Raw genomic sequence first — 23,461 nt, forward strand, 5'->3', positions numbered from 1 at the left:
CTGCCTTATAAAAGGCCTCTCCTCTTCAGCAAAACACAACACATGATAGCAGTAACCAGATACTTTCAATTCCCTCAGTCTAATTATCAACGACCAGAAATCTACACTCAAGCCCCCTCAGACCTTGGAGTTTATTGGTGCTCATCTAGACTCTGCCACGGCACGGGCCTACTTACCGATCCAAAGATTCCAAGCCATTCAAGACCTGGTTGCAGTACTAGTCACCAGCTCTACGGTCCCAATACTTACTTGTCTACAACTAATGGGCCATATGGTGGCCACAACCCACATACTCCACCATGCAAGGCTACGCTTCCTCTATCTTCAGCATTGGATAGCATCCGTGTATGCTCCAACAAAACATGTTCACATAATAGTGACCCCCTCCGGCTGATGTCTGTGAATCCCTAAAATGGTAGACAGATTCGCACAACCTCCTATCAGGCATCCCCTTTCACCGGCCTCAACCTTCAGTCCACATTACTATGGATGTCTCCCTCATCAGTTGGGGAGCCCACACGAATGGTATGTCTGTTCAAGGCTGATAGTCATCATGAGAGAACTCTCCACACCAATTATCTGGAGTGGTCTTCAATGCTTGCAGACACTTTTGAAATTTTATTTGGGACGCCATTGTAAGAATACTTACCAACAATATCACCACAATGTACTATATAAATCACCAAGGTGGTGCACAATCTCATTCCCTTTGTGCAGAAGCACTTTGCCTCTGGAATTGGTGGACTAGCTGGGTGGACCGTTTGCACCGGATCATAAGTGGGAACTCTAACAATATACTCCAGCGCATTTTCCATCGCTGGGGTTTTCCTTTTGTAGACCTTTTCACCACCTACAAAAATATGAAATGCTGATACTATTGCTCAAGGGCGGATATCGGTCCTGGATCCCTTGGAGATGCCTCTGTCCTCAACTGGGGGCCCCCCGTCTCTATGCATTTCCCCCATTGTACTTCAACCCAGAGTCCTCGAAAATATCAACACAGATGGTGCCAGGCTGATCCTCATAGCACCCATCTAGGCCCGCTAGCCTTGGTTCCCATTTCTCCAACGAATGTCTCTGCCTTATATGTCCTTCTCAATCTACGAGACCTGCTGACCCAGGACCGAGGATCCCTCCTACACCCTCAGCCCCAAACGCTACACCTAACTGCCTGGTTCCTAATTGGCTCTGTGCATCTGAAGACCTCTGCATGGCGCACGTCAAAGAAGTATTGATTCACAGCAGAAGGGATACCACCCAAGCTACTTACATCTCAAAAGGCTCGTCTAATTGTGTTAATCTGTATGCAGCACCTCTTCATCAGATACTCGACTACATGCTCTACCTAAAACAGAAAGGTCTAGCCATTGCATCCTTGAAGGTGCATCTCACGGCAATCACTACTTTCCAGCACTTTATAGACAGTACTTCAATGTTTGCCCACCCAATTTATTAAGAGGTTTCTTAAGGGGTTGACAAACCTTAACCCTTCTCATAGATCCCCTCCTCCACCTTGGAATCTAGACTTAGTGCTGGTCACACTTACTAGACCACTCTTCAAACCTTTGGATGCTACATCACTCCAAATGATAACGCTAAAGGTGGTCATCTTACTTGCTATAACATCTGCCCGCAGCTGGCGTCCATAGCAGGGGGCCCCTCTGTCCGGGGTTCCCCCTGCCTCCCTTCAGTGCGGGGTTGCTCCACTCTGTCGCACCTATACTTCTTGCATTTGTATATAGGCATCTAAGATACTGATTTGATCTTGCCTCCCAGTTCTGTCTTGTCCCTCCTTTTTTTTTTTGTGCTATTAGAGCCCATGCTCCCTCCCATTTCTGAACTTTCTCCCAGGTCTCTATGTTCTTCACTTACCTGTGGGCTTTGGTCACTTGCCCCCATCGAACCCAGTTTAAAGCCCTCCTCACTAGGTTAGCCAGTCTGCATCTGAATCCCCTTCCTCAAATGGTGAACCCCGTCCCTGCTTAGCAGTCCTTCTTGGAATAGTATCCTGTGGTCAAGGAAGCCAAAGCCCTCCTGGTGACACCATCTTCTCAGCCAGGCATTCACCTCCAGAATGTACCTATCTGTGCCTGGGCCCCTACCTTTGACAGGAAGGACTGAAGAGAATACCACCTGTACTCCAAACTCCTTCCTCCATACTCCCAGAGACCTGTAGTCACTCTTGATCCATTCAGTGTCGTACCTTGCAGTATCATTAGGGCCCACATGGATGTGTAGCATGGGGTAGTATTCAGAGGGATGGATAATCCTTGACAATGCCTCAGTAACATCTCAGATATGGGCCCCTGGCAGGCAGCATACCTCCTGAGATGACATGTCAGGGCCACAGATGGGCACTTCCATCCCCCTCAGAAGAGTAAGCCACACACCTCACCACAGGAGGTAATCCTTCATTCCCTCGACATGCGCAGGGCGCTCGCCTTCTATATTGAGAGGACCAGGGCTTTCCGTAAAACAGAATGTTTAATAGTTTCCCTTACTGATCCAAAGGTGAAGCGCTATCATCTCAACGAGTTGAGAAGCTTATAACCTCCTGCATTACCACTTGTGGTTTGTTCCGTACAGAACAACTCCTATACCAGCCAAAGGCTCATTCTGCAAGAGTGGTAGCTACATCCACAGCCTTCCTGTGAGGGATTCCCCTTTGGGACATTTGTCAGGCAGCCACATAGTCATCCCATGGCACTTTCATGAAGCACTGTGCAATTGTGCACTGACTAGCTGTGGACGCTTCACTAGCCTCAGCAGTACTTTCATCATCAATTAGGCCATGACTCTGGAACCCTCCTTCTGGGTATCTCTTGAGTACTGCTACAGTCACCTACAGTGGAGAACCCACAGGGATATCACTCGAAGAGGAAGTTACTCATTTTGGTGCAGTAACAATGGTTCTTTGAGACGTGTGTCCCCGTGGGTGCTACACTACCCATCCTCCTCCCCGCTCCGGAGTCTGAGTCCGCCGCAGTATTTGAAAGACAGAATAAAAGTGCTGGGAGCTGGACTGTGTGCGTATGCAACAGGGCGTGAACACCACGAGGCACCAGCCGTGCATGCATGGTCCAACTTACTACTGCTGTTCAAAACTCCGACCTGCAGCACCGGGCCAGCCCTAACACCTACAGTGGAGCATCCATGGGGACACACACGTCTCAAAGAACCATTGTTACTGCACCAAGGTGAGTAACTTCCTCTTTTTTTGAACTTCTTTGATTTATTTTTTAAAAAGTACCTAAATAAAAAATACAGTACTCATTGGAGGTATTTTCCCTCTCAAAGTTCTGATTTGTTTTCAACCTTAACTCATCTTAACAATCTATTTTTATTTTTTACTTTTGATCCTGGAATAATACCAACTTTTATGCCTATTATAGTTCTAAAACATCTGCCATCTTATAATGGGCAGCACGAAATGTGGATAATCAGATTGATGGGAGAGATTTATACTGTACAACAAGTATAGTAGAGACTACATTTATGCTCATTACATTTTAATATACTTTTTAAAAAAATGAGTGAACTTAATTTATGCGCTTAAGTTCATGGGTCAATTCTTATGACTACTTATCTTCCACAGTATTATGCTAGCAGTTTCAGGAGCATTTTTTAGATCTTGTTACTGTGCCATATCCCCTGTGAACAAGTTGTATGTATTATTCATTAGTGAAATGAAGGGCAGGTTAGCAGTGTTACTAATGAATCTTATGTCAACATCAGTTATTATCTTTGTGTCTCTAACTCTGTTAGAGTAACATGAATATGCCATAAGTGTCTCTGCATAAAATGGTTGGAAACAAAACAGAGAATTTTCCTCCAATTTTACTCTATCATAAAGTATAGTATTCATAATTGCAACCTGATTGCATCATAACCCTGATTTCTCTCCCCTTCATCCCTCTCTCCCAAAATCAAACTAGGAATTGTGTTCAAAATTTTAACCCCGTTGCAGTTATACTTGCTTACATCAATAGATCAATTAGTGAAGGGATTAATAAATTATTGTATATAAACTATAACTTCTTAATTTTAGAAAAGATGTTCACCTAACTTTATAAAAAGAGAAATCAAATCCAATGAATCCTGATTTCATTTCTATCAACTTCAATGAACAGGGCCAAAGATTAGGTAATTAGACATTTATTTATAAACTAGAAAATTTACCTGGCATAGCTTGGGTCCTTAACTCAATTTTTTTCCTTCATTTAAATAATTACTCTGAGGTGGGGCTCGAGATGTGGGGTTCAGTATGCAGGCTGCCCTCAGAAGAGAGGACTACCCTAGCCCTCTCTCACTGCAGCAGCTTGAGACCAGGTGAGAAGCACTTTTCCATGGCCACTGCAGTTATAGTAAGCAGTTAGGGGAGAGGTACCAGCTGGGGGACAGTCTCTCTCACACTCTCTCGTATAGCTGTGTGTTTCTCCACCCCTGCTCCCTTTCCCTACTTTCCATCCCATATTACCTATAGACCTATGTGGTTGTTATATAACAGAACACTCCCTTTCTGTCTTATAAGAAATAATCCCATTCCAGGCACTTCTAGTTTTCTTGGCACAACCAGTAATGTTCCTATATAAATTGGGGGGTGGAAGGGAGGTGTAAGTGACTCCTTTGGGGGTGGGAGGCTCAGAGCTGGAGCTGTCCCAGCTGGGGAGGAGGACCCCTAGCCAGCCCTCTTCACCCACCTGGTGATTCTCTTTTCTTTATGATTTTTATGAGAAGCAATCCCATTTTCCTGGCACAACCAAATCTTTATCTCACTATAAACTATGATAAGAGGAAGCTATATACTGAATTTGGTGGTCCTAGCACTTACCATTTAGGAAAAGTTCTTGAACAAACAAGCAGACACACAGATGCACGTTCTCAAATGGATAGTGATGTGTATCACTTACATTTTCTGTTTTTTTTTTTTTAATTTAATATCCTTTATGTATTCAATGGCAAAACACTGCAGTAACTGAGGGTATGTCTACACTAGCCGCCTAGTTCGAACTAGGGAGGCTAATGAGGGCGACCGAAATTGCAAATGAAGTGCGGGATTTAAATATCCCGCGCTTCATTAATATGTTCCTGGTGGGTCGCCATTTTGGAAATTGACTAGTCCAGAATAACTGCCCGCATCTACATGCGGCAGAGAAGGGCGATTCCGAAATAAACCCCTTACTTCGAATTACCAGTTAGACTGAAAAGTTCTAATGAAGTTTAACAGTATAAAGAAGCGGAAGGATTTTGTTGGTTTGTTTTTTTGGGTTACTTGGGAGAGAGCACTGTAACGTGGAAAGTCCTTGGTCATAAGTCCCCAAATCTGGATCAGTAATGCTCCCTGTATCGTATGTATCATACCAAGTAATAAAGCAATCCAACTACTCATCAGATTTTAGAGCACTTACAGTTGAGCTTCATAGCATATATAATGGTAGGAATGGAAAATCTCTAGGGGGTTTTGTTTTGTTTTTGTTTTTTTGTATTGGCATATGTGCACTGTATAAAAAGTGTACTCTTTTATAAAAACTGTTTAGACTTAGTGGATGCTATTCACTACCTTGGGTAAAAATCAGCAGATTGAGAATATTTTGACTGACGTAACGTCAATAATTTGATCTCAAGCGCTGTGCAAAAAGTGTGTGTATGTATGTATTAAAAATAAAATCAAATCTCCATATCGCTCCTGGAAACTTTTTTTTTAAATGACTATTTTGGGATATAGTGTATTTCTGCAATCCCTAATTTGGGGTAATGCACACTACCCTGCATTCTCTTGAGGTACTCCACATTTCAAAAGAATCCAGAGAACCATGTGTATTTTAGAGGACTTAAAGGGTTGACCATTAAACAGGATTCATAGACACTACCTTAACTATAGTGGTACTGACTGCCATATTATAATAAATAAAATGAAATGTGTATCATATTTTTGTGAACTGTCACAGGAACTTGAAAAGAGAGCCTAAAATGGTCTGCTCTTTAAATCATTCTGAATTTCACTTAGTTACATCATAGAATTGGGGAGTTCACACTGTCCTAAACAATGTACAAATTAAGGCCCTCCATCTTCTGGGAGCTCGGCATGGATCCAGAGGTCTTCCTTCTCAGAACTTATTGCCAGTTTGGGGTCCCTGGAACCTCCCACACATCTCATCTGTGATCAGTGCAAAGAACCTGGTTTGCTTCCTCTTCAGTTTAGAAGGAGAAATTGTCACACTTAGAATTATGTATTATACTTGTGCACTATATTAGAGAGAAAACTGATGTACATCCTTAGTTATTTACAGACAAGAACTTATTTTGAAAAATGTCACCGTGTAAGTTGAGTTATTAGCATTATGAGACATTACTACAGTGGTCTGTTATATAAATCCTGTCGAAAGTGGGGTAACATTATCAGGAACTAATAATGAGACTTATTGCTACCACATGTGTATTCATCTCTGAATCAGCAGCTCCTGTCTTGTCCAACTCAACAAATGACAGTTCTTGCCTTGTTACAGCTTTCTGGCTAGCTGCCCAGTTTTTAGGGGGATAGATGTCCACATTGAAAATAGCTATCAAAATGTACAGTAATTTGAGTTCTGTTACAAATACAAGGTTTTAATAGTCATGGAGATTTAATCAAATTCACCCTCATGTTGGCCTGTGGGTGGGGGAGAAGAGAGCTGAGCATATTTTCAAGAATGTACATCATATCTGCACATGCTGTGACTGATTTGAATCTCTTATCAGTAAAGTGTTATATTAGTGACTTTGCACTTTATCTAGTGACTGAAGTGCAACCATAATTTTTGTTGTTAAAGTCTTTATATACATTGAAGTGTTTTATTCTCCATGCTAGCTGTTTTTGTGTACTTGGCTATAAATTGGTAATATTCTGGCATATAAATGTGCATTATGTGAATAGGGAAAATGGATAACCAAGCCCAACTCAATGAGGCACTGATGGGCATAAGAGGAGGATTTTTTGGATGGATGAATCATTGGAATGCCTGTGATAAGGAAACTGTTTTGAATCTTCAAATCAAGTTTAAATAATTCCTCTTGCCCTTCGTATCTTAAGTGCTAGAAAAGCATGAATGTGTGAGCATGTAGAAATGCAGTGATTATGGCAAACAAGCAAGAGCATATATGAGTGTTAAATGTAGATTATAAACTGAAAGCTTTAGGGTAAATTGCTGCTATTGGAATGTGAAAGCATATTTGTTTGCACAGTAATCTTGATGCAGTGTCCAAATATCTCAATGGGAGTGGGGGAGAGAGGTAAGAAACGCTAAATAGTATTGTTGGCTTGAAATGCAAAAAACAAGAAGAGTAAAAGCTTTTTGACAAATATTCCAGGCCTCTTTAATATATAATAAAGAAACAAAGACAATCTTTTACCCCATTCTTTTCTTTATTTGTAAGTCCCCTATAACCAAATTCTTTGGTAGCAAATTACCTTTTTAATTTTTAGAAAGCATTTCCTTCTAATACAGAATATTTTCCACAGTAATTCCGTATGTGTTTGAAGATTAGTTTTATTGAAAGATGAAAACAAATTATGTTAATCTCTCAATCACCAAGTGGTTCAGCTGGAAGCTTACAAATTTAGCTGTTTGAACTAGCAAAGCCTCTTCAAAAACCCAGTCAGAATCTGGTTGGTGCACTGGAGTCTGCAGTGGAAGAGAACAGTTTCCTCATCCACACTTTCAAGGGGATTCACATCTCAAGGAGATCTTGCAGAAGACATTTGCCTTCTCTCAATTTGACTTGTATATCTGTAGGGAGGAGTGGGAAATGAAACGAAAGCCCTGACAGTTCCTCCTTAATGATGTTGCTGATATATCATATTAATGACCTTGAAACTAGAAATAGATTTTTTTATTTTCTTCAGCACATACCTGAAATGTTTCACAGGCCATATGGAAAAGGAGGGGGAAGAGAAATGATCATCAGAAGCAAAAATATTAAGATTGGATCTCTGACTTCTTGTGATAAGATGGAAGAGGATTATGAAGGATCACAATGACCAATAATCAGTTGACTTTCTGAAGGCTTATATTACAAGCAACACTTCATTTTTTTTTAAATGTTATGTCTGGCCCATATGAGAGTCTTAAGTAGTCCCATGCTAAGACAATTTACAGAGCCATTGTTCTCAGTCTCACAGAAGAGCCTGTAAGTTTTGACTTGACAATTCTATAGAACCCATGGAAAATGTGCTGTACAGGCAGTCCCCGGGTTACGTACAAGATAGGGACTATAGGTTTGTTCTTAAGTTGAATTTGTACGTAAGTCGGAACTGGCTCCAGATTGAGCCGCTGCTGCTGAAACTGACCAGGGGCTGACTACAGGAAGCCCGAGGCAGAGTTGCTCTGCCCCCAGCTTCCTGGAATCAGCCACTGATCAGTTTCAACAGCGGCTGAATCTGGAGCCTGGGACAGAACAGCTGGGGCGCTGCCAGGTAGGTCCCCCCAGGACCAACCCGGCAGCACCCCAGCTGCTCTACCCCAGGCGTCCACAACAAAAGCCTGGTCTGCTGGGGGGGGGGGGGGGGGGGCACACTAGCTGCGCCCCCCCCCCCCCCCAGCAGACCAGGGAGACCCGGAGCAAAGCCTTGGGGGCGCGGGACCCCGCCACCTCTGCGGCTTTGCTCCAGGTGTCCCTGGTCTGCTCGGGGTGTCCCTGGTCTGCTGGGAGGGGTCCCCAGCAGACCAGGGACACCCGGAGCAGCTTTTCTCGCCCCGGAGGACGTGGTGGCGGGACCACTGCGAGTCTGGGTGGTCCTGCCACCCGCGAGTTCCGGGACGAGAAAAGCCCCGTTCGTAAGTGCGGATCCGACATAAGTCGGATCCGCGTAACTCGGGGACTGCCTGTATTCAACAACATTATCACCTACACTTCTCCATATCCAGGAGTAGTTTGCCTCCTTTCTAAACAGGTATTGAATATTTACTGTACATCATTCTCCTTTTCTGCCTCGAAAGAATGTTATGTATTCAATCCTTAAATCTCGATAAGGCTTTGAAAAATGATGCACCAATATTAATAGCTAATTATCAGACTACTAGCTAAGGGGGTTCATATGTTCTGAATAAAAGAGGAACAAACAAGTTATGAAGTGATATCTCTGCCCCGAAGATGAAGCTTAAAATATGAAAATACAATTAGAATCATTTCACTTTTGATTCTGTCATAGAATGTTAAAGGTGAGTGAATTCATGAGCTATATAAAATGTCTGATGGGTTTGTAGCTTGGTTTGATTGGGAGGTGAGGGGGGGCAGAAATCTTTTGTAGACTCAGCACTTGGTTTTATACATTATAGTCTATATTTATAAGGAATTATTAAATAAGGCATTTAATTTGGATAAAATGGTTTCCCTATATGGTTTTTGTGTATTAAAATGTTTCTGATATATTGACGTTAAAAAAAATTAGTTATGGTTTGCAGGGCAGTTTCATTTTTAACAGCATAGATTGATTTAAATCTGTGCTCAGAGTCAGAATGGTAATAGTTACTTCAATTAGCAAGCTTGGAAACATTGATTTATTTTAATTGATTTGTGTTTGTACTTTATTCAAAACATATTTTGCATTTTAAACTAATATATTAAATAGAGGAAATAATTGGTGAACTGTTTCTGGTCATCTTGAGACAGATTTTCAAAGGTCTTTACCTAAAGATATGAACATAGGTGCTTTTTTTTTTTTTTTGGGAGAGGGGAAGAAGATTGAAGGAATCCTAAACTGTTTAGGTAGCAGTTTTAGGTACCTAAATATCTTTAAAAATCTGACCCACTGTCCCTCAGGTTTTTAGAATTAGTAGATGTCATCTTTTCCCATCTGGTTTTATTGGAAAAACAAGTAAGCTTTTCAGTTTTTTCAACTCCTGGACAATTTCTCAATTTTGAATGAATTAATCAGAATGAAGACACTGTCCTGTCTCTACTGGTTGCCTAAACTAAAATAAAAGAAAAAATGATGTTATGAAACATTTATAATGCTTGAATTGACCTCAGAAGTTAAGAATATTTTCCTTCTGATTCTGTATATAATTTTCAAAAAGCTGCATCCTTTAGCTCATTAAAATCTGAGAACTCATTGGTTGAAGTATACTTTTTATTTAAACAATTTTAGTAGATTATAGTAACTTGAGGCCTTCAAATAATTTAATTTGATTTAAGTAGTTTATTTTTAGAAAAGGTATTAAAATACAAAATCTGATTTTAATAGTCAATTAATATTTGTTTTTAAATCTGTTTGTTACATAGAACAAGTAAGTATCTTTATGCCCAAGGATTTTTGGTTTCTGTATGTCTAAATGTTGTTACTTTGTGAAAGAGCACTTATTTTTGTGGAAATTTCTTTTCAACTGAGAATTTGTTCTTTTCATTTTGGAGTGAATTTTTATCACCTAGCCAGTGAAGCCAATGGAAGGTTTCATAGGACCTTAATGGGTGCAACTCTGTGCAGTATTTAATTGTTTTAAAATGTTGTTCTTGGAATACTGCACTAATAATCATACTGGTATCTATTGCAACAAAAAGAAGAGAAAAATGTCTAGGGTCTCACAATAAACCCAAATTTCTATAGGATTAGTAACTGATGTGCTGTTGGGACATGACTAAATTGTTACAGAATTGAACGTTTCTTGTACTACAGATATTTGCAGGGGGAAAAGCTGCCAGATGTTATAGTGATTCTTACTGACATGCAGGATAGATAAATAGATAATACTTTAAATGACTGAGAATTCATCATGATTTTGATTTACGAGGATGTTAGTAATATTAAAACTGACTTGCTGTATCTCATTTCTAAGAATTTTAAGGCATGTATGTGTAGTCTAAAAATGAACGATAGTTCACATTTCATAATTTAGTTAAAATGCATCTAGTACAGTGTATCTGTGCTTTATATTTTTCTAATAGTTTTAGCAGTAAATATATGATCTAGTGCCCTACGGAGCGTATTTCAATACCATTTAAAAATACTGAACTGCCTTTGAAAGCATTTTAAATTCATTCTGGATCTGATGGTGTTGCAGTGTTTCTTTTTTGTGGTACTCCCAGATATTCCCAGTGCGCCATGGTACAGTGTGGGAAATAGTAGTGTATGTATATTATGTCCTTTTGAAACCATAACTTTATTACCAAATGAAATTTTTTCAAACATGGTAACATACTTCACACAGAATTAAGTACTACATCAGGAAAGCTTAGTTTTAAAATCATCCTACAGTTTTTGGTTCAGATGGTAGCTGAGCAATTTTCTTGACATATCTAAAATGTCAGTTTTCAGCTTCTGATTATGATAGAATGATTGAATGGAATTTTACCAAGCCTTTTTTTTTAACAAAATAGTTCACCTGTGGTTTCAAAATTGTTCATTCTTAGAGTAAATTTGACACATTCTATATTTTACAGGTGGGATAGCAATAGTAATACAGGCAGTCCCCGAGTTACGCGGATCCGACTTATGTCGGATCCGCAGTTACGAACGGGGTTCCTCTCCCTGGTCTCTGCAGACCGGGGGGGGGGGGGGGCCCAAGCAGAGCCAAGCCGCGGAGCGCGCGATCAGCTGACAGCCCAGACGCGTCTAGGCTGTCAGCTGGCCGGGTGCTCAGGGGCTTGGCTCTGCTTTGCCCCCCCCCCCCCCATCCCCCTGGTCTGCAGACCGGGGGGGGGGGGGGGGGGGGAGCAAAGCAGAGCAAAGCCGCGGAGCACGCGGGCAGCGGACAGCCACTGCGCGTCTGGGCTGTCCCGCTGCCCCCGTGCTCCGTGGCTTTGCTCCAGACACCTGTGGTACAGCAGCTGGGGCGCTGCCAGTTGGTCCCGTAGCGCCGCTCTGGGCGCTACTGGACCAACCGGGCAGCACCCCAGCTGCTCTGCCCCAGGCATCCCCAAGTCAGCCGCTGCTGAAACTGACCAGTGGCTGACTACAGGAAGCCCCTGCCCCGGGCTTCCTGGAATCAGCCGCTGATCAGTTTCAGCAGCAGCTGACTTGGGGATGCCTGGGGTTCTTAAGTTGAATCTGTATGTAAGTCAGAACTGGCGTCCAGATTCAGCCGCTGTTGAAACTGATCAGTTTCAGCAGCGGCTGAATCTGGACGCCGGTTCCGACTTACATACAGATTCAACTTAAGAACAAACCTACAGTCCCTATCTTGTACGTAACCCGGGGACTGCCTGTATAGCAAATATCTAGGATGAGAATAAAAGTTACTTCTCAGCTACAATTATAAATTTGCTACTATGATACAATAATTAGAAAAATAATTTCAGGTAGAGCTACTTCTTTATCTTCATGTTCCAGAAATTTACATTTTAAACTGACGTTAGTCCTATAATTATAATTTGTTCATCTTTACTGCATAAGACATAATTTCAATACTTCCCTAGGGAGGCGTGAGCTATGTCACAGTTTTTGTTTTTGTTTGTTTGCGTGTGTTCTGGCTGTCAGCCCCTAATGGCTGGGGCTCATGCTGAAGGGCCATGCATGCCCAGGAGGCAGGAATAAAGGGACTGCCAAAACCCTACTGTTCCAGGACTGATAGCTGGAGTCCTGCCACTCAGGCTTCCTTTTTCCGTACTCCCCCACCTGGAGGCAGAAGGGCTCCAGCTGTTAGCCCTGTATGGCAGCAGAAGCACAGAAGCAAGGGTGGCAGTGGGGCACTGAGTCTTGTAAAAAGTTTGTTGATGATTATTAGTTTTCACACTAATTTCCTTCTGTGCTGCTGTCGGAGTGATGTCTTCAGAGCTGGATGCCCTGTCAGCAATGACTGTCTCTGCTCTGCCTTTAGAGCTGGGTGGACTTATGGAGGTGGGGAGATGTAAATAACTGAGTTGTGGGGGATCAATCAAATAAGGTTGAGGACAGTTCGTTTGAGGAATGCTTGCCTTACAGTTAGTTTACTACTGTAAGACTACATTGTTTGGGTATCTGATCATTCTGTCTATATCTGCACATTTATTTCACCAACATGTAAACTGTTTGACAAACTGGGTCTCATTTTTTCAATGTTTCATCCTCATGTAATAAAACTCCCTCATAATCTATACATACAGTAGAAACACCTCTTGCTGAATTTAAAATCTTAACTTAGCATTTGCATTGGTTATAAACACAGTAATTGTTGACCATTAAGTTGGTTTCTTCTATGTGTAAGCGTATGATAGTAAATTTGGATATGCTGGTGCAAATTTTCTTTGTACAGCAAAAAGTGAATCAGTTTTTAATTTCTAGTATGCAATGGAAGTTCAGAAAGGGAAAAAATGCAGCTTGTGGGATGTAAATAGAAAATAAATTTGGTTGATACTTCAGCTAGCCATCCTTCAAAAAAGATTAATGGTAATGTTTAGTTCCGGCATACATTTTATAATTGCTTTTTTTGTCCAATTATCCTATGTAGTGTGATAAACTATAGTAATTAAAAGTTTCCGTGACTTACTTCAAGAAGCAATAATGTTCAAAGAGTTTGGCTAACAGTAATAATTTGATACACTACATCTTAAATGCAGTCTATTTGACTAGATACAACACTGTGAAAGTAGGCAGAAATTAGTTGGTACTGTTACAGAATCTGGAATTAAAATTGTGCAAGATTGCCTTTCAGGAGTGAATTTAATTTTAACATTTTCTCCTCTAATACCACATACTTGGAAATGTTTTTGGTATGTTATAACAGTATTGTATGTGTATGGAAGCCTTATAACTAAGAAAGCTTAATAGTTACAGTTAATTAGAATCTGTTGCACCTTGAGTGATTTACTCACCGTGAAAGAAAATGTAACAATCTGATTATATGTCTCGTGTGTTTCTGTCAGCTGTCATGCAAAAGTTGGTAGTGGTTATGTGGATTTAGTATCCTCTTTGACCAGTTGTTTACTGATTTCAACTACCTGACTTCATCCTTCTTTCTAGTTAACTGTGGCTAAAATGTGAACTACTGTCTCTCCAAGAGGCTTCATTAATTTTAGGTGTAAAAGTGAATAACCTCTTTCTTTTAACCCTCTTTCTCCCCATCCTTTTCCCCTAGCTAAGTTGTATTATTTCACTATAGGTGGAAATAAATTCATCCATTCTCTTCTCTCCCATTTGACAATAAATAAACTTCATGTAATTAGCATTGCAGCTGCACCTACTAGGAAGCTTAGGGTTCAAACACTCTTGCCTTATCTTTCAATTGAAAATAATTGTGACCATTATAGTTTTTGCCAGCTTTTGAGGCAACAGATGCTATTTGTTGATAGCAGTTAAGACCCTCCTACATAGTTCCTGATGCACTGCTGCTTGTTTACACCTAAATCTGTATTTTTTTCAAATATATATAATTTAAGTTCAGAAATCCTCTGTATGGTCATTTGAGGAAAGTCCAACATTGTTTTTTGCACTGCTAGTCCAGTGTTGCTGAATGCAATGTCTGTTCTTTTGGATGATAAAGACCATTTAAAGAAAGGGGAAATAGGCATGCTAGGCACTTCCCCCTTCAAACTTGTCCCCTTCTATTTTCTTTGCTTTTTGTATGTATAGTTACACAATTCTTTAATCTCGGTTATGGTGTTACTTTCAAAGACTTAAAGGAAAAGTATTGAGCCTAACTATATTTACTGGTTTTGCCTGTGTACTGTTCTGCTTTGTGGTAAATAGAAATGTTATTTTGTAGGATGAGGGAAGAAAATGCACCATGACAAATTGCAGGAACATAATTTTATCTTTATATTGAATAGCAGGCAGCTTCACCACATGCTTCTGTAATCTAAAATTATAGACAGTTATGTGCAACTGTATCAAACACAGTTTCCAGTATATTCTTTGGAAGTCCATTGTTGTTTCAATCCTGAAAAATAATCATCCTTTAGAGGAGAGACAGATAGTGGTACCTTGACTAAAAAAGCTGACCTTTTTTCTGTTATTCATACAGTTATTAAACATAGAGTGAACTAAGAATGTGAGCTAAATTGTGCCTCATTTTAGGTAAAATAAATGTTGAACAAAAATACAAGTGAGGACAAAAGTCCCCTGCCATTCTCCATTGATGCTTTAGAGTTATGCTCTATAGAATAAGTTTTTCTCAAAGGTCTTCTCAGCTCAAAATCAGAATATTAATGCACCATTCTCGGTGATGCATCTTTTTCTTCCTTCAATAAGGATATGGTTAACCTAAATGATTGTCTCCTGGCAGTGTAGTAAAGCATTCACATCCTGCTTCAGCTCTTTTAAATGGCAATCATATGGGAGGATGAATGGAGTATTCTGCCATTTGTGTAAAATACTTGATATATATTATCAGGTCCTGACTTTTCAAAGATGCGCAGTACTCACATAATCCATTGACGTCAGTTGTAATTCTAGACACAATCGGTATAGTTTAGAATGGGCAGAAAGCACAATTACAATAGGACTGTGGCTCAGCTATATTCTGTACCATCAGCTCATTGAAAAACACACACACCTTGGTACATACTCCCCAGGGATACAGACCCAGGTTCAGGAAGGGGTCTAAAATGATAGTATCATGAATAAAGATGATATAATCAAATCATGAGGTACAGGGTGATGGGTAGTATTTAAGTAGTATCAAAGTGTGGTAACCAGACAATGTCAGAGGGTGGCAACCTGACACATCAGCAGTGATATGTAAGTTGTTAGTACCTGTATATAAAGTGGTGTCTTGGGAGGGCGGGGCGGAGGGAGACAGTCTTTGGATGACCTAGGGGGAATGGAAATTTCCCATTGATTGAGTCATTCCATTGTTACAAATGACACATGCATTGTGGTTCAGTAAAGTCTACTGACAACTATTACAGTACTTTGATTAACAATAAATCTGGCTAGACACCTTTGATCCTTATCTGATTTGTGGTCTTTCGGGGCTCTCTTGGGGTCTGCTGCGGACACTAAGTGCACAAGTTGACACGGAACACATCATTAAGCACACAGACAAGCAGCCTTTTGGTTATCGTAAATGGAGCCAAACACCTGTAAGAACATCTTGACAGTAAATCCTACCCCCACCTGACTCACTGCACCAAGCTTATAGTTTATGGGCAGAGCGGATTGTGTAGTTTGATTTTTTTTTTTTTTTTTGACTATTAAGTTCACTTCATTTATGAAGATGCGGGAGGAATAAGTCAGGATCCAAGACTTGTTGTCCTGATAAAATATTCCTCCAAAGTTGTCCCAGAGGAAGTCTTGGGAACTGAATGTTTTAGAAGGGAAGGGCTCTGGTTCAAGAGGTACCAGCAAGTAATGTTGTATGAAATAGCTCTCCAGGTTTTTGCTTAAGAAAAAGTCTTGGATCCTCCACAGAAGGATTCCCCCTCATGGTGTTGGGTAGCTTTTCTGGCCTAGTTATTAGGAAATTCTTGTATCCATCAGGACAGGAACCCTTGGGATCCTTTTCTTGTCAATAAAGCAGTCAGTTCTTTAGTTCATGGCACTCCTTGTTGTTGTTTCTTTAAGTAGAACCAGGTAGGATCCAACAAATAAGACTCCAACAGTGTTTATTAGTCTACTCAGTCAGTCAGATTGGATCCAAAAGTTGGTTCTGATTATGACCTGTTATAAACAGCTGCTGGTGGACTACTTTGAATCTAAGCTTTTCATGTCTTTTCAAGATAATGTGGCCATCTCTAGTCAGGAAATTCAGATCCTTCATGCAGACTGTCGGTGGAACAGTCTTGTCTCTGTAGATCGTCTTAGAAATTTTTGGTTTTGGAAGGTCTTTCCACTACTTTGCAGTTCCTGCCAAAACTTCCACCATTGTTGCCAGGACCTTTTTCATCAGTTGAGAAGGCAAAAAGAGCAGTCGGTTTTGGTAAAACTTCTCTCATTTAAGATAAACAAATAATAACTTAAAACGTAAGGACTGTCTTCCTGACATTGACAAAGTTCCTTATGCAGTCAAACAGATATATTTGAAAGCCAATATTTAGACTTTCTGATAAATATCCTTTGGGTTCAAGAGGTTCCACAAAGCAATTTTGAAATAATAAAAGGTCTATGTGACAGGAATATTCTAATGAGCCTTTCTTGCCAACAGATGTATTTTATATGCCATTCAATTTGGGTGTCAATTCTAGGGTCACACCACCTTTTAAAAAAAAAAAAAAAAAAAGGAGCAGTGTAGGTACTGAAAGCTGTACAGCAGGAGGGAATAGCTTACATCACTCAACTGATCTTCATGCTAATGTAGTGACACCAAATGATATGCTGAAAGCTTTTTTTTTTTTTTCCAGCTACCCTTTGTCAGAAAATAATAGAGTTTTGGGCAGGGGTTTTCAACCTATTACCTTTGGAGGCTCCCTCCTGCCCCCAGCACACAATAAAAATTCCACAATCCACCATGCTGTTACAACAGTCTTCAGTAGATTAAAAACTAGGACTGTTGTTAAGGGGTAGCAAGCAGAACATTTGCTCAGATGTCCTTCCTGGGAGGAAGGTCTTGAGCTTCAGTTCTGAGCAGTGGGGCTTGGGATTCAGCTTTCTGTTGTGGGCCCCGGTGAGCCTAATGCTGGTCCTTTACTCTCAGATTTGTTTTGACAAACCCCCTGAAACCTGCTCACAGCCCCTCAGGGTGTTTCAGACCCTAACTACTGGTGTTGCAGGTTGTAGAATGAAAGGTGTATGAATGAGAAATTGCAATCAGTGTGTGGGCACTCGTATTTTCTTCCCAATCCATAAGAAAAATTTAGGACTAAGAAGCAGAAAGACATGCCCCATATACTCCTTCTACACCAGACTTTAGGGGTGCCCAGGCTAGTAGATTTTTGTGGGGCCCCCTTGGCTCTGGGGTCGGGCCAAAAATGAGTTCAGGTTGTGAGAGGAAGCTATTGAGAAGCATCTCAACACTCATCACAGATCTTGAGAGAGAAATCTAAATTTATCCATGTGAATAGAGTCAGGATAACAACTAACTTTATCTGCTCTCAGTCTCAGAGGTAGTTTTGCTGGCTTTGTTGAGGCACCTGTACAATATTCTCCTTGCTACGTTATGCTGGGAAACCCCACTCCTTTCAGACACTGCCTTTATCTCCCACGGTAGCTAGGAATTGATAACTCCCCCCCCCCCCCCCCCACTCCCAAAAAAGGTGTTGGTTATCCTCCAGAATGTATATGCCATCTACTTCTTCATCTGTCCTTCAGTGACCCTTCTCACAAGAGTCTTTCTATGTCAAGAGGTAAACCATCTCCTCAGCATGAGAGTTACAGAGCCTATGCCAGTACATCTGAGGCAAAGGCTTCTACTCTCATTATTTTCTCAAAGAGAAAGGGAGGTTGGAGACCCATATTGGACTTGAGTGCTCAACAGATATGTCAAAGAACAAAAATTTAGTGTCTTGTCATTTGTAATCTCACATTTTGTATGTGTAAAATTATTAGTGTCATCTGCATGGTTCTTTACAAAGAAAACAAAAATGCTATATGAGATCTAACATTTATGTACTAGAAGATTTACCTGGCATTGCTCAGGTTCTTAACTCAATTTTTGTTTGTTGGAAAATGAAGTGAAAATGTACGTGCTTCCATTTAAATGGTTGCTCAGGGCTGGATATGAGGGGTTCAGAATGCAGGCTGTCCTGAGTAGAGGACTACCCCAGTTCTATCTTATGGCAGCAGATTGGGGCTAGATAAGAAGCATCTCTCCATAACCATTTCAGCTCCAGCAGGCACAGCTCAGGGAGGGGTGTATGTCCCCTGTTTGAGGAAGATCCAGGTTAGGCATGGTGGGAACCATGAAAAGACCACTTGTCCTGCAGCAGCTTTGGGGCAGCTCTGGGCTAGGTTCCATGGATGGGGGCAAGGCACCTCCTTCTGGCCCAAGCATGGAGTGGGTGAGGGGAGGTGTCCCCTCCTGGGCTCCAGCACAGAACTGCTATGGCTGGAGGGGAAGGAGGTGGGGAGAGGAGAGGCGTGAGGTACCTCATCCCACGGCCCCAGAACAGAGCTGCTGCTGTAGTGCTGTGCTGGAGCTGAAGGAAGAGGTGACACTATACATGTCCACCCTGAACCTCCTTTCAGCATTCACTCAGTCATGCCAGTTTTGAGGACTGATCTTGATTTTGGTTATTCTGTGTTTCTTCTGTTTGTTCTTATGAGACGCAGTTCCATTCCAGGCATATCATGTTTTCCTGGCACAACCAAACCCTTGTGTCTTAAGTTATGATAAGAGGAAACTGTATACTGAATTCAGTGGTTCTCACTCTCACTCTTTAGGAGTTCTCAAATAGATAAACACACAGACAAACTCTCAAATACAGTAGGTTCAGATATTTTATTTATAGCTTCTTGTTTTGAAAGGTATTTTTAACCATATTATGAAACTAGTGCATCTGCTGTTAACCACAAGTTTATTCAAAACCTACACAGTATTCCTAAATCTTTTTTTAAGTTGTAACATTGGTATAATATCATTCTTCACCTTTTAATAATGGTAATTCTCATTCATACAGTGCTCTCAGTAGCTCTTATGCTTGAAAAAGTGACATCACCCAGAGTAAGCAACAGTCATAAAACTCAGCATTTATCAGAATCATTCTGTTGCCTTGTGCTCCCCACCTGGTGTGTCTGTTCAGCCATTGTCTCTCACCTTATGCCTGCACTGCACAGTCTTCAGATCAGAGATCATCTCCTTAGCTCAGTGGGCCTACTGTAAGCACCTTCAGGGTACAAACAAAAATAATTTTCTCTTCTATTACTTAATCAGCGCTTACTGTTCTACATAACCTTCTTGTGCTCTACTTGTGTAATTCAGAATATGCCTTCAATAAACAGCATTTGATAAAACTGAATTTCTACTTTCTTAGGTTGCTGTCCCCCTCAGGAAAGATTAGGTTACTTGATGTTGGCAGTTGCTTTAATCCATTTCTGAAGTTTGAAGAATTCTTGACTGTCGGCATAGACATCGTCCCGGCTGTTGAGGTATGTAATGTTGGCTGAATTTATTTTTAGTCTGAATTACGTATTCTACAGTAAAAGACTTAAGGGAATATGGGTCCGTTTTAAAAGCTGGTATTCTGAGGCTTTTGAGGGTATGGGGGAAGTGTAGGTAGCACTCCTCAGAACCCATGTCAATGAAGAAAATATTTTAAGATAAACTTAGATTGTTAAAACAGTCACAAAAAGACATCAATCAAGGATGGCCAAACAATGACTTATAAGCCACATGCAACTCTGTAGCTGTAAAAGTGTGGCTTGCAGAGCCCTGAACCTCTTTTCCACCTACCAGACTTGGGAGAGCAGCTGGAAAACTTGAGAACTCTGGGGTAGGGGATTCAGTAAGAGCAGGCCTTGAAGTCCCAAGTCCCTGCAGGTGCCTCTTGAAAGGCTGAAGCCCCAATAGGTGTGTCCTGGCTCTCAAGCGTGTGAAGATTGTCTTATTCAGCTTGGAGGTGCAATAAGTGAATTAATTTTTATTGTTAAACAAGGAGAGGGATACCTGTCAAATCCCATAAACATGCAGGATATATTTAAAGGCATTTTTTTTTCATTTTTTCGCTAGCTAAAAATAAGAGAAGACAAATGACTTTCAATTTAGAGCAACATAAATATACTATATCAGAGCTGTTGGCTGCATGAAACAAACAGCACAGAAATTAGGGCTAAATGTATACCCACACAAAATTGCACTAGCTTAATTAAATCTGTGCAACACAACATTCTTAGCTAAACCAGTGCAATCTCTGTTTTTGGAAAAATCCTAAAATGTTTTAAACTTCCTATAATTATTATGTACTGATTTTGTCCCCTCCTCTTGGCCTTACTTATGTTATTGATGATTAATCAGACTCTCCCTCATGAAGTAAGGAGTCTCTTCAACAAATGTGAGTCACAAGACAGTAGGAGGGAGATGAGAATATATAAAAGGAATAGATCTTGATTTTAAAACTTTAACCACACCCACCGTCTTTAAGAATCCTGAAGTGAATGAGCAATGTCCTATTTTAGAAATGTAATTGGAAGCTAATACATACTACACCTAAACTTTGTAAAGCCAAAGTAAAAATGTAAAAGCTTCCATTGTGAGCAGTGCTATTCAAATCAGTGCATGACCAAATTTGCTTTCAGTCAAAGGGAATGGTTATATTTTAACACAGTAATATATCAGCCTTTGTATTCTTCAATACTAGTTCACAGTGAGTGTGGAGTCAGGATTATATAGAATAGATGTGGGTTCAGTAATAGTAACAGCTTGAGTATAATGCTGTCCTTTTTTTGCTGCTTTGTATAAAGGCTTATTGTTTGCAGTTGTATAGCATTGTTTAGGCAGAGGATGCCCTATGTCAGGAGTGGGTAAGACAGCCTCCATGGGCTGGATCCAACCCACCAAGCTGGTAGATCCAGAACATGGCCGCCCTCCCACTCCCAGGCCAATCAAGACCTGGAGATGGGGGAGTGTGCAACCCTCTCCTAACCCTAACCCTCTCCTGCCAGGGGTGCACAGCACCAGAGGGAACTGAGAGCTGTTTTAAAATAGCTAGCAGTTCTCCCTAGTGGCTGGGCAAAGGCAGGGGTGCGAGGGTCTTCACACACTCCCCTAGGCCTTGATTGGCCTGGGGCTAAGGGGGAGTGCACAAATTCTCCTCCTGCTGCAGTGCCTAGATTTCATGTGATTCCTCCACCCTCAGGCTAATCAGGGTCTGTGGGCTGGGAGCACAAGAAGTCTCCTGGCCCCACCCCTTCCAGGGTGGCCAGGGGCCCCTTTTTAAAATTATTGCCCATCCCTGCTTTATGTGGTATTGCAAACCTTTTAGGAATTGATATTGGATCCCTAAAAGGATTTAAGCACTACTGAGTCCAACATTTAAGCACTACCCAATGAGAATGTGCATATCTGCCTCAGTCTAGGTGTCTAGGTGCCAATGCCCCAGTGGAATTTTTAAACTAAACATTCCCCACCTGTCTTGCTTGTATGTCTCCATCTGATAAGTGTGTTCTGAGCATTCCTAACACCACCACACAATGTGGCTTGTGCGGGAAAAGTGGGAGGTATGCATTACTAATAAGAACTTGTCCACAAAGAGATGTGGTGCTTGGAAAGCCATAGTTTAATTCTGTAGTGCACTAACCTGCTGCACACTATGTAAACCCTGTTGCTGTATGCTAAATGTTCCACGGTGTGGTTTTATCTGGTGCTGAGAAACTCTGATGTCTGTCTTAACAGTAGATCAGATCACACTAAAGAACTTAAATGTGTAGCAGTAGCATCCACATAGTGACTTAATGTGCAGCAAGCTACAAAATTGTGGACTAAGGCTATGTCTACACTACATCTTGAATCAGCATAATTTACATTGCTCAGGGATGTGAATAATCCACTCTGAGCAACATAAGTGCTGGTGAGAACAGGGCTATATCCGAGGAAGAAGCTGTCCTGCTGACATAGATACCATCTCTCGTGGAGGTGGGTTTTTTATGTTATTGGGAGAGCTCTCTCCAATCAGCATACAGTGTCTTCAACAGATGTGCTGCAGTAGCACAGCTGCATATATAGACAAGCTCTTACTCTGCGGCTTGGCATGCACTAAATCTCTGTATAGATGAGCCATGTAGAACACCTGGATCATCTACCCCCACCAAATGAGGAGAGTGAGCTTGAACCTGGGTCTCTCTCTGAGGTGAGGGGGTCCTAACCACTAGGCTATAGTCATTCCATCCTTTTGCCCTTATACAATACTCAAATCCCTTGGTGGATCTAGTCCTTAGTCCATGAACCCCTTACTGCTTTTTTCATTGTTAAAGATATATATGGTTATAATAGAAAAGTTGTTTCTGCAAGTCCTACATATATTTTTCTATACAATTTAACACTAGTATCAACTAATATGTAAGAATATATATACTTAGCAAAATTAACTATTTCATCTCAAAATAATCATACTTTTCCAATAAAATCATAGTTCATATAAGGCCCTTTGTAATTGCATAGAAGAATGTAAGATCAAGTTACAGCAATCAATTCTTGAGGATTCCCAGATAAATTACTTATAAACTTAAAGATGCTGCTAAGGTAACTTAATCCGTGTCAGCCAGGAGTTGGAGATTTTTAAGTACTTACCGGACCTTCATAATGTAACCCATAAAAGTGTAAAGTGGCTACTATGGAAACTAGTAATGGTGAAGCGCAAACTAGCACAGACAGAAAACAAAGAGCAGGAGTTAACGACCATGTTTATAAAATGCAAAATCTTAAATATGGATGCTGTATTCTGAGAATTGGGGCTTTTAGAATATAATAAATTGGTGTTATATTCATTACTTTCATATTGCTGAAACATTCATAGTAATAAGGGTTAAGGTTCTCCATCCCTAAGGACTTGGTGGTTTGTTTCTGTACAATACCAAATGAAAATTCCAGTTACTGTATATTCTCAGTTCATTTCACGCCACTGTCTTGCATTGTGAAAAATAGTTGGAGCACATCTTACAACTTTTATATACAGTCTCTGAGTAAGAAATAATTATATGTAG

The 23,461-nt window shown here is 40.8% G+C and overlaps 1 protein-coding gene across 3 annotated transcripts in view; it reads left to right on the top strand.

The window, feature by feature from the left end:
- The window catches only part of SAMTOR (S-adenosylmethionine sensor upstream of mTORC1), a 55,956-nt gene that overhangs the window by 27,658 nt on the left and 4,837 nt on the right, over nucleotides 1-23,461 (top strand). For all 3 annotated transcript variants that reach the window (XM_075929578.1, XM_075929564.1, XM_075929568.1), the window contains one exon: nucleotides 19,798-19,912. In XM_075929578.1, the coding sequence (XP_075785693.1) occupies nucleotides 19,798-19,912 (115 nt within the window). The remainder of the gene's footprint in view (nucleotides 1-19,797; nucleotides 19,913-23,461) is intronic.

Source organism: Pelodiscus sinensis, chromosome 1 (genome assembly GCF_049634645.1).
Source record: "Pelodiscus sinensis isolate JC-2024 chromosome 1, ASM4963464v1, whole genome shotgun sequence".
In the NCBI taxonomy this organism is placed as follows: Eukaryota; Metazoa; Chordata; order Testudines; family Trionychidae; genus Pelodiscus; species Pelodiscus sinensis.